General features: G+C 35.2%; 1 protein-coding gene across 1 annotated transcript in view; it reads right to left on the bottom strand.

The window, feature by feature from the left end:
• EPHA6 (EPH receptor A6) overlaps positions 1–12469 on the bottom strand; it is an 893585-nt gene that overhangs the window by 513167 nt on the left and 367949 nt on the right. Inside the window, 1 exon segment of the mRNA XM_081062963.1 lies at positions 11409–11564. Within this exon segment, the coding sequence (XP_080919089.1) occupies positions 11409–11564 (156 nt within the window).

Here is a 12469-nt window from a genome sequence, read left to right as displayed (position 1 = left end):
CTATTTTTTTTCACTCTACTCCATTGTATTCATCCTTTAGACAGAAAATGTCTGGTAAATAAATATGAAAAGCATTTTATAGTGCTTTGCTTAGAAAGTATTGTCAAATACAAATTTAAAAACATACATATTAGTGAGCAACTTATTGCTTTCTGAGAACAGATTCCTTTTAATAATGTTACCTTAAAGCATTTAAAATATTTTTATGTACAGAATGATTGAAAATTAAATCTTCAAGATAAATATGCTCAAAATACAGCAGCATGTGCACTTCAAATCCCTTGTATTCAACATAATTTAATTTTCCTCAATATCATTGTGTCTTTTTCAGGAACTAAATTGATGTCTAAAATTAAGGCTTGTTTTCCATTAATGTTTTTATAGTATTGTGAATGAAGACAAAGATAAATCTTCTTAGATTCTCCATTCTTTCTAAAACTCATAAAGAAAAAAATTAAAAATCTGCTAGACTAACTACCATTTACTTCCAGAATAAAATCTAAACTTCTCAATCTTGTCTACAAGTGTCTTTAGAACCAGATTCATCCCTTATTCTTAGGCTCCCTTTTGCTGTTTCTCAATGCTTTTGCACATGCTGCTATTTTACCTCTTTTTGCTTTCTGGAAAGCAAAACTCCTACTCATCTGTCATCTTCCTATTAAGGTGTTAAGGCCTTTGTGACAAATTTCTTTCATCCTCTGGCAGAATTGTTGTATTCAAGAAATATAGCCAATATTTTTAAGCACTCAATTTTTTCTAAGGAGTGTACTTAATATTTCACATGACTTATTTCATTTAATTATCACAATAAACCTATAAGATAGTTACTAGTATCCTTATTTTATAGAAGAGGTGACTGATACTTACCAAATGTACAAATTACACTGAAATATTTGTATTCATGAACACAAGTCTATTGTGGTCCAGGTTGATCCAAAGGTTAACATGTGCTTTAACTATGGGAATGAATAGAACTCATCGTTTTTTGCAATCTTTCAAGAATTTCTTTTCACATAATGCAAAATTTGACAAATATTGGAAAGCAGAGTTCAAGGTTTAATTTTTTGCAAAAGCCTTACCCACATGACTTGAAAATCACTTGAGAAATGGAAAGAAATGTTTATATTACGACAACTGACATTAACTAATAAAGACCCATAACAAAATGGGCAGCCACTCATCTCTGTACCCATTGGTAAGGAATAATAACTTCTCAAAATACAGTTACATAGACTCTTGAAAACTTGAAAAGTAACATTTTGGTCCCAAATGTGTATGCTACAGAGCATAGATATAATCTTACCTTGGGAAAATTCCAAAAATAGTTATCAATATCCTCATCAATGCAGAAAATAAAAATAAAAAATAAACCGATAGACTAATTATAAGAATTACAGAAATGTGTTATAGCTGTGCAGAACAATGAGATTTCACCTCACCCCAGTCAGAATGGCTTTCATCAACAAAACAAATAGTAACAAGTGTTGGAGAGGCTGTGGAGAAAAAGGAACTCTCATACACTGTTGGTGGGAATGCAGACTGGTGCAGCCGCTATGGAAGGCAGTGTGGAGGTGCCTCAAGAAATTACGAATAGAATTACCATATGACCCAGCAATCGCTCTCCTGGGTATCTACCCCAAAAATATAAAAGCATTTCTCTATAGAGACACGTGTACTCCAATGTTCACTGCAGCTTTGTTTACGGTGGCCAAGACATGGAAACAACCAAAATGTCCTTCGATAGATGAATGGATAAAGAAGTTGTGGTACATATACACAATGAAATACTATTCGGCGTTAAGGAAAGATGATATAGGAGCATTTGTGACAACATGGATGGATCTCGAGAGAATAATGCTAAGTGAAATAAGTCAGACAGAAAAAGCAGAGAACCCTATGATTTCACTGATATGTGGTATATAAACCAAAAAGAACAAGACAAACAAATGAGAAACAAAAACTCATAGACACAGACAATAATTTAGTGGTTACCAGAGGGCAAGGGGGTGGGGGGTGGGTGATGAGGGTAAAGGGGATCAAATATATGGTGATGGAAGGAGAACTGACTCTGGGTGGTGAACACGCAATGGGATTTATAGACGATGTAATACAGAATTGTATACCTGAAATCTATGTAAATTTACTAACAATTGTCACCCCAATAAAATTAATTAAAAAAAATAAAAATAATATAAATGATTCAAAAGCTAAGAAACAAATGGAAAGTAATTGGGACCGTGAATCTACCTTTTAGGCTCATGTCCTCAGACACCTATTGCATTAATAACTCTAAGTATCCTTTTTTGGCAACGAGGGGCATCACGTCCTACATTGTTATGGCTAAGCAGATGTGTTAGGGGCTTTATTTGAAATCGTGATCTTAATAAATCCTTCCCTAAAACCCCAAAAAAAAAAAAAAAAAAGAGTTAAAGGATAGAACCATATGCATGATAAAAGCACACTGAAATACAAATGAAGTAATGAGATGGCTGGCCTTGGGTCTTTTGAATTAAATATGATCCAGTTTCCATAACACTGTGAAAAAAGAAAAAATCATGTACACCTACATAAAATCCTTTCTGTGTTTGAGTCAATTATGTTTAATACTTTATCAAAAATTCATAAGGGACTCATACAACTCCACAACAGAAACACAAACAATCCAATTAAAAATGGGCAGAGGACCTGAATAGACATTTCTCCAAAGAGGATATACAAATGGCCAATGGATATATGATAAAATGCTCAATATCACTAATCATCAGAGAAATGCAAATAAAAACCACAATGAGATATTACCTCACACCACTTAGAATGGCTATCATCAACAAGACAAATAATAACAAGGGTAGGAGAAGCTATGGCAAAAAAGGAACCCTTATACACTGTTGGTGGGAATGCAGATTAGTGCAGAGGCTATGGAAGGCAGTGTGGAGGTTCCTCAGAAAAATTACGAATAGAATTACCATATGACCCAGCAATCCTTTTCCTAGGAATGTACCCAAAAAAATCTGAAAACATTTATCCATAAAAATATATGTACTCCGATGTTCATTGCAGCTTTATTTATGGTAGCCAAGACATGGACACAACCAAAGTGTCCTTCGATAGATGACTGGATATAGAAGTTGTGGTATATATATACACTGTGGAATACTATTCTGCCATAAGAAAAGATGAAATAGTGCCATGTACAACAACATGTATGGCTCTTGAGATTATTATGCTAAGCGAAATAAGTAAGCCACAAAAAGTCGAGAACCATAGGATTTCACTGATATGTGGTATATAAAACTAAAAGCAACAAAGGAACAAGACAAACAAATGAAATAAAAACTCATAGACAGACACAATAGTTTAGTGGTTACCAGAGGGTAATGGGAGGGAGTTGTAGAAGAGGGTAAATGGGGACAAACATATGGTGATGGAAGGAGCACTGACCCTGGGTGGTGAACACACAATGTGACATACACGTGATGTGTTACAGAATTGTATACCTGAAACCTACATAACTTTACTAACCATTGTCACCCCAATAAATTTTACTTAAAAAAAGGAAAAAATATGAAGAGACTAAGTATTGTCATCATTTGGGAGGGAAATCAAAACAATAAATGAAACTTTTATATACTGTCAGAGGGTTGGTAGATTGGAGGTAAGGGGTTTTCACTTTGTGACGGTGTAAATGTCTAAGTAGCACATTGTTTTGTACACCTGAAACTAATAAAAAACAACAAATAGATTAAAGTAAACCAATAAACCTTTCTCAAAATACATAACATTGTGGGGATAATTATGAGCACTGTTTCTAATTATGGATATCTATTTGTAATTAGTCTGTTGTGTACAAGTAGATGACACTGATAGGACAATTCTGAGTTCCAACTGTGGAGGCCAGAAATAGATTCACCCTGGAAGCAGGTGGTAACTTAATTCTCTAGCATCAGCAGAATGACCACTTAATATCTTCCTACAGAGGCACTTCTCCCAGGTGATTTGGTAAAAGAAACTCCAGTGAAATAAAAATTAAAATATTTGGGTTTAGGAAACTCCATGAAGCTCAAGTGACATCTCACATCAGTGATCTGTATTGGGGTAACCTACAGGTATCTATTTTGCAATGTAAGTGTCATTTTAATTTTAAAACTATACCGTTACAATACATCGAATGAATATTTAGAGTTATTTTCTGCAAAAAGACAAGTCTGGAATGTAACACAGCCTGCTAGAAGCAATAAAACTCATCTTTATAACTTCTCGTGCTTTAGCCTCTACAGAATTGTGACTGCTACACCGTGTTCACCACGAGCCACCTAACCAATCAGTTACACTTTTCTATTTCAGTTGTGAGATGGACAAGCAAGGATCCAGAATGATTTTCTCTATGCAAAATGTGCTTAGGAAAGAGAAAGGAAAAGAAAAAAAAAAACCCAAAGGAGATGGGGAGAGGAAAGAAGAGATTACAAGCAGAACATGAGTACCTGGATGCGAGCTTCCTGTACCCACCCAGACGAGAGATACCCGAGTGGGCCCCCGGAAATGAACAACACCTCTCCTGCTGCATCTCCACACACAATCTGTTCTACTCAAATAAGAGTGAGAGTATAATGACTTTCTCAGATTATCACTGTCCCAGCAATAAAGAAGCCATATTTTACAATGTTAGCCTTAGAACAAAAGTAAATTCAACTTTTACATTTTCAACCTAATCATTGTCACTATATGTCAAATACAAAGATACAAAGATATGATACTTGCCTTTGTACTAACAAGAAAGTTGGAACATACTGTTTTTACACACAGCATACTTAATTGCATATTTTGATGACCCTCCCCCGCCAAAAAATGACGTGCATTAGAATTACCCACATATCTGATTTACAGTTTATTTTTTCAACTTTTCTAAGTAGGTAACACAGATGTTTTCTGAATCTGTTAATCTTCTGGCACTTATTCAGTAACTTAAAAAAAATCTTATTGATATGAACACATGATAAACATCAAAGTAAAAATGCTATGACTGTGGAATTGTATTTTTTATAACTTTTCATGCATTCATACATTAGACGCTCACTTCATTTTTCTTTATCTTTCCTGCTCTCTGCCTTTCCTGCTTGACAAGTACTTTCTTAGTAACTCTTATTTTCCTTTGTTTCTTCAACCTCAATGAGTAATTTCCCCTCTGACTGGAAAAGCCTTAGGCAGTTATTTTGATAACAGACTTCTTTGCAGGCAGTAGAGTTTCCCGTGCTCTGAACTGCTCTTAGAGGCAGCCCTAATTGACCAAGACGATATTGTTGAGTGTCCCTCACAACTCATCCTTTAAAGCATAGAACATACATTAATGAGTCACTTGGAAAATAAAGTTAAGAGTTTATGAAATAGATTAAAAAACTAGAAAAAAAGATTTAGTAATTCATTTTAAATTTCTTATTCATAATTTCTTTGTGTGTGTGTGTGTATTATATTGCAGTTTATGCAAAAATGATGCAATGATTTTTAAAAAATCAAGATGACCTAAACTTGGAAATACATTGCCGTTTAAGAGACCCTAATATAGCTGAAATTGGAGAGGAAGAGACAGGCCAGGGCTGGACTTTCGATGTCCATGAAAAAGTAAAACATGTGACATTAAAAAAAAAAAGAGTAACTGGGAGGGATTCTATTTTTGAACAGGTGGACAGGAAATGCCTGTACTAAAAACTGACATTTGAATGGCAAAAAGAAAACAGCCATGATGAGACCTAGAAGGAAAACATTTCAAGTGGAAGAAACTGATGGCACTAAGAATGAGAACAAGCTCAGCATCTTGGAAGTCCATGAGATTAATAACCAAGGGAAATATGGTATGACAAGATCTGAGATGCAGGCAGGTTTCCAGTGGACACATAGATTGTCAGGTCCCATAATTAGTTGGTTAGAACACTTTGGAACTTAGGAGAGAATACTGGCATATAGATAAAAATATAGTCATCACCTACTTACAGGTGCTACTTGAAGCCATGAGAATGAGATCATGTAAAACAAACAAAACAAAACAAAAAAGAAGGCAAAGAAAGGAACATGAGCAAAATTAACATTTAACAGTGAGCAAAAGAAAAGAAACCATCAGTGGTGAGAAACACAATGGTCAGAAAATTAAGAAGGTGAAGGTAGGATTGCCATACCTTAGACTGAAAGGGAACGGATAGTTTCAAAAAAAAAGGAGTAATCAACATAATTAAATGTCATGAATAACAGGTCAAAAATGTTTCTAATACAAAATAGCAAATAAGATTATTGGTGAATTTTTCTTACACTCTTTACTTGAAGTGGTAGAAGAAAAATCTGATTGCAGTAGAGAGAAGAGCAAAAATGTAAATGCAATAGAGTAAAAAGTAAATTAAAAGTGAAGACGTAGCCACAGCTGATTAAGACTGCTTTTCAAAGATGTTTGTTTTGGAAGAGAAGAAATATTGGACTGGGGGCATTTTTTTAATGATAGAATTATGATTATACTTATATGTTGTGAGCAAGGAGATAATGGAAACAAAATATCAAAAAAGTAAAATAACAATAATAGCCAAGCCCAGCAGAAGACTGAAGGATCAGATTTCCTTGCCTCTACCAACAACTGTTCAATGGATTAGCTCTGAATATCAGAAATTATTTTAAACTTTGGCCATTTGAAACATCTGAAAATCTTTATGTGGACACTTCACCCAAAAAAGATATACAGATGGCAAATAAGAATATGAAAACACACCCCACATCACATGTCATCAGGGAAATGCAATTTAAACAATGAGTAGCACTATACACCTATTAGAAATGGCCAAAATCCAAAACACTGACATCAAACGCTGACAGGATATGGAGCAACAGGAACTCTCATTCATTGTTGATGGGAATACAAAATAGTAGTTTAATGGTTTCTTACATAATTAAACTTAATCTTACCACATGACCCAGCAATTATGTTTCTTGGTATTTACACAAAGGAGTTGAAAACTGATGTCCACACATAAACCTGCATGTTCATGATTATAGCAGATGATTCATAATTGCCAAAACTGGGAAGCAACCAAGCTGTCTTTCAGTAAGTAAATGGATATATGAACAGTGGTACATTCAGACAATGGAATATTATTCAGCACTAAAACACAAATAATCTATCCAGCGATGACAAAATATGGAAGAATCTTAAATGCATATTACTAAGTGAAAGAAGCTAATCTAAAAAGGCTACTTACTGTATGATTCCAACTCTATGATATTCTGGAAGGGCCAAAAGTATGGAGACAGTGAAAAGATCAGTGGGTGTCGGCAGTTGGTGGGAAGGAAGGATGATTAGGCGGGGCACAGATTTTTGAGCAGTGAAAATACTCTGCATGATACTGTAATGATGGGTACATGTCATTATACATTTGTCCCAACCCATACAATGTACAACACCAAGAGTGACCCCTAAACTATGGACTTCGAGTGATTATGGTGTGTCAATGTAGGCTCATCAGCTGTAACAAATGTACCACTCTGGTGAAAGATGTTGATAATGGGGGAGGCTGTGCACATCTGAGATAGGAAGGTGTATGGAAATCTCTATGCTGTCTCTTAATTTAGTTGTGAATCTAAAACTGTTCTAAAAAATACAATCTGAACAAACATCACAATGTGAAAAAATTCATATATATGTCTCCAGATTTTGAAATAAAAAGGACACCAATCTCTATAGTGAAAACTCAAACAAATTATAAAACTCTGAATGATGAAATTACCTTCATTGTTGTGCCAGAAACTACAGGGTTGTTAATGGCACTAAGAAGTAGGAAAAGACTTCTTAGGGTCCTTAAAATGATATTATTTATATAATCACGTACTATATGTCTATGAACTCTTTCCTTACTAGGCGTTTTACTTGCCAAATGTCCTGGTTAGTCATTTCCAATATTTCAGTCCTTCACTTGTTTTTAAACTCATACATTCAGAATATCCCTGTCCCCGATACGTACTAAGGAAGAAAAAATTCTTTTTATATCCCTGGAAGAGTCACTGAACACATAGCTTCAAATGTTAAAAATGCCAAAACCATCAGAAAGTAATGGAACTGACTGTTTACCTGACCCAAATTCTCACCTTTGCATAACACACTATTGGAATGAAGGTGATACAAAAAGTAGCTAATTCACATGCACATGATGCAGATATTAAGGGAGCTTGCAGGTATTAAAACTTGACCAATTTTTGTGGTTAATAAACTACAGGAAAGGTTGACTACTTGTATGATTTGTGGCTTCAAAAGTTCTATGTCTTGGTGAAATTACTGTGGTTCTGAAGAACACCAGGGTCTCAGTGTCTACTTGCCCAATGGCCTCCTGCCTTGTTATTTTTCTGATTTTTCTTTCCAGACAATCTAATATTTTAATTTTTATGAGCTGTGATACTTTGGAGTTTGTGGACCTTGGTATTCTCGCATGTATTGTAACAACAGCAAGGGTCTCTCCTCTAATCAGAGTGTAATTCAAACATCTTTACTGACAGCAGATAGGCATAGCGGTACAAGACTTAATATATTTTGTGGAAGTATCTTAAAAATTTAGTACCGTACATTATTTTTCCAGTTTGTAGGAACGCAGCAGACGATGGAAGCTGTGAACCCAGAATAATAGTATCAACATAAAGTATTTAATAGTTTGAATACTAACTTATAAAAAATTATCTCAAAATGAATTATAAGAGAACAGCTTTCTGTATTAAACACACATTTATGCAGTATCTACTATGTGGTAGGTATTGTTCTTAGCACTTTTCAAATATTAACGTATTTAATCATCATAACAAAAGAATGAGGTAGGTACTATTATTATACTATAAATGGTGCAACTTAGGCTAAGAGAGGTTAAATAACTTGTGCAAGCTTACATTGCTAGTAAACACTGAAACCAAGATTCACACTCAGATAACATGACTGTGGGGTCAGAGCCAGGAGTGCAGTTTCCAGGTTCTCGCCCTCACATGGAAAGCTGCTGGCTCAGGTAGTTAATGGCCTTCAACTGTGATTGAATGGACATCAGCTGTGGCTAGTTGGCCGTCAGCTGTAACCAGTAAGCCATTGGCCACTAATATAACTGCTGTGGCTACGCTAGCAGCAAAAAATGGGGGCTAGCAAGAAGATGGTGGCTGGGCTAGCAAGAGCAGATTGCAGCTAGCAAGTGAGGTGGGTTAGCAGAGAGAAGTGGACGGCAGCTTGTGGACAGTGTGGACAGTGGACAGTGGACAGTGTGGCTCCTGCTTCCTGTGTCTCCAACCCAGCCGCCAGCGAGAATATCCGTGGGTGTTCCTTTTGGCCTCACCATATCCTGCGTTCTTATGCAGGGAGTGGGACTAGAGACCTCGCCTGACATCCTGCATAACAGTGACTCTAAGAGATGGTGAAATTACTAACATTCGGATGTCTTTGCTGAAACAAAGCAAAGAAGTCTTTAAGCAAAGACTAGAGAGAAGCCTAGAGTGGAAGCTTCCTGGGGCTGCACTAGAGAGACCTGACAAAGTTTTCACCATTTTGGGGGGGGGTTCTCTCTTTTAATCCCTGATGGCAACATAGCATGCTGGTTCCTGTCCAAAGCTCTGCCCAACACAACCAGAATTAAACCTTTATTCGACTTGCACTTCTTATAGCTAAGTCAGGCTAACATATTTAAAAAATGTAATTTATAATGCCAAGCATGAAAAAAGTATTTTTTTTTTTAAAAGAAAGAAAATCCAAGGAACATAAAAAGTTAAGTTGATGATTCAACAATGATGGACTAACTTACCAGGTTTATAGACCAGATTATAGACCAGGTTATAGACCATGTTGCATCCATATTTTTTCCTAATTAGTCTCACTCCAAAGAACTGTAAGCCTTCCCAACTACCTGTGTTGCTACCTCACTGACGGGTTATATTGATAAGAACCACTACATTCCTTTGATTTGTCAATTGTCTATTTATGGCCTTCTAAGAAAATAGGATATTCTCCTCTATCATTCACCTACATAGGAAGCTCCATTCAGTTCCTGATATGGGATTTCAGGGATAGTTACCTGGCAGTACTGCAGTCACTTTGAAACTCTACCATCTACCTAAGTTGGAGTATGTTGTCCACAATATAATATAATGATACACAACAACTGCACAAGGATTACATGTGTATAGCAAGAGCAAACTTCCTGTTCAAAACTGTTTCCACAGTCAGGTGATAAATTATATTTTGAATTTTCCTTTTCCTATATTGAAACTTATAATATTTTCTAGGGAAAAAATTATCTAGGAAGTAATTTCCCAGATTACAATTTTCTGAAACAAACAAACAAACAAACAAACAAACAAACAAACAAAGAGTAGTCTCTCAGCATTTACAACCCAAAAGCAAAAACATTACATCTACTACTGAATGTGCTACATTTTTATTAAATGTGTTCATAAAAATATTTTATACTAAAATCTGTAGTAATGCAGACAAATCTATGAACTGCATCAAGTAAAAGAAATGGGACATCTCCATTGTGTCTAAGGAATATATGGCATCGCATAATTCTCAATCTGTTTTTGCCTCTATGGAATTATATAATATAAACAACCTTTTGGCATCAATTCATCAAAAAGACGGGCAAATTTTCACTATAATATGTTATTCACTATCATAGCTTATTCATATATATAGCAAGATTTTTATAACTAAGAGGTGATATTTTATTTTGCATAGCTTAGCAATGCATTAATATATTCACTTTTATTTTTTAAATGTACATATATTTCACAATACTTTAATAAATAGGAGTATATACAAATAATTTAAAATTTTCAGTGCATGCATTAAATGATCTTAACATTTAGATTTAATATTCTATTGGTTCCAACCCCCAAATTGGAGAGAATGTGAACAGACTCAAAAATGCCTTCCTTTAAAGGCAAACTTCAAGAAAAACTCAAAGTTTTCAGCATAACAATAGCACAATGATTTTTAAAATTATATCTGGAAGTTCCCCCACATGGTAAACTTGAGGGTCCTAACTTGATGTGCCTAAAATATGGTCAAGGGTTGAAGCAAAGAAGAGAAGTTTTGGTGATAAATTGTCAGGTAGCTTTAAGTTGCTTTAATTTCCTGTGGACAGATTATTTTTAGGGAAAATTTATACAAGTCCTCAAACCAGTAATGACATTTGCATGTCAAGGATCAACGTGAATTTTAAGGAATAAATACAATCATTGCAAGCAGCTAATAAAGTACTATGCTGAGAAAACAGAGACATTTTTTTGTTGACAGTTATCAAAGACCAATACCACTGGTGGTACAGGATTTTGTATATGTACATTAAAAAAAAAATTAGAATAAAGAGACCAAAAGAATTGGAAATAGGATTTCCAAATGCAAAATATAGACTTACTGGTACATGCCATAGAAGGTGGGTCTTTTTCAGCTCGGAAGTAACCCTTTTCACACTGACAGACAGAAGTTGCTTCCATGTAGGTTAAACTGTGTGGAGGGCATTTAGAACATTTTGTGTTCCCAGCAAATGCTTTATAGAATCCTGGTCTGCAAGCTGTAAAAACAGGAAAAACATTTTTTTTTTTTTTTGGTATTATTGCTAGAGTTCTTTTATTTGTACATGTGCAACATTTTAATTTAAACACACTTTGGATCTCAGAGTTCAGTGTCATGAATACACAGAGAAGTCAATATATGTTAACATTAATGAGCTAAATTATTCAAAATTAGTAACACAACAGTGACTTCCCATTTTACCTGAGGTTGCTAATTTTAAAAGTCATCCCTGCAACTTATACAAATAGTAGTGGTTACCGAAGTGTGGGGACGCTCGTAACTGTCAATAAGGGAAATTACCTTGTGTAGTTCTGGGAGATGATATTAAATAACATTGAACCACACTGTTTAAAACGTATTTTGTTCCATTTCTACCTCATTCCTAATGAGCACTCAAGGAGAAAGTCCCAGTGTGGCGCTAGTGTATTTTTAATACCTTTCTTAAGGGCTAAAACAATGAAAATAAAATAACAAAATGAGAGCTGGCCTGATGTTCAGAGACCTTACTTAGCAAGCAAGATCTAGCCATAGTTTGATAACGTTGCTTTATTTTTATCATGTTTATTTTTATTTTCTATGGCAAACAACGGTAGACCCCAATAAGAATATGCCTGCCAAGAAGGACTTCCTGTGGTTAATCGGGGCCAAATTTATAACCAGAGGCCACTGTTTGCAGAGTCCTCTCATGCACACTGAAAAAAGCCACAGACGGGGCTGCAAAGCCTGCTGCACTGTGCTCCTGCCACCTGAGTCGACCCTTTTAAGAGAACTCATAAGATCAAAATTCGACCAATAGGACTGAGACTTTCCACATCCAATCGGAACTGTATAGCTATACATTCATTTGCATCTTTGCCAACTAATTAGAGTGGTTTCACCCTGACTAATCAGGACAATGCTGTT

The sequence above is a fragment of the Rhinolophus hipposideros genome (assembly GCF_964194185.1).
Source record: "Rhinolophus hipposideros genome assembly, chromosome: 2".
In the NCBI taxonomy this organism is placed as follows: Eukaryota; Metazoa; Chordata; class Mammalia; order Chiroptera; family Rhinolophidae; genus Rhinolophus; species Rhinolophus hipposideros.
This window is presented reverse-complemented; position numbering and strand designations above follow the sequence as displayed.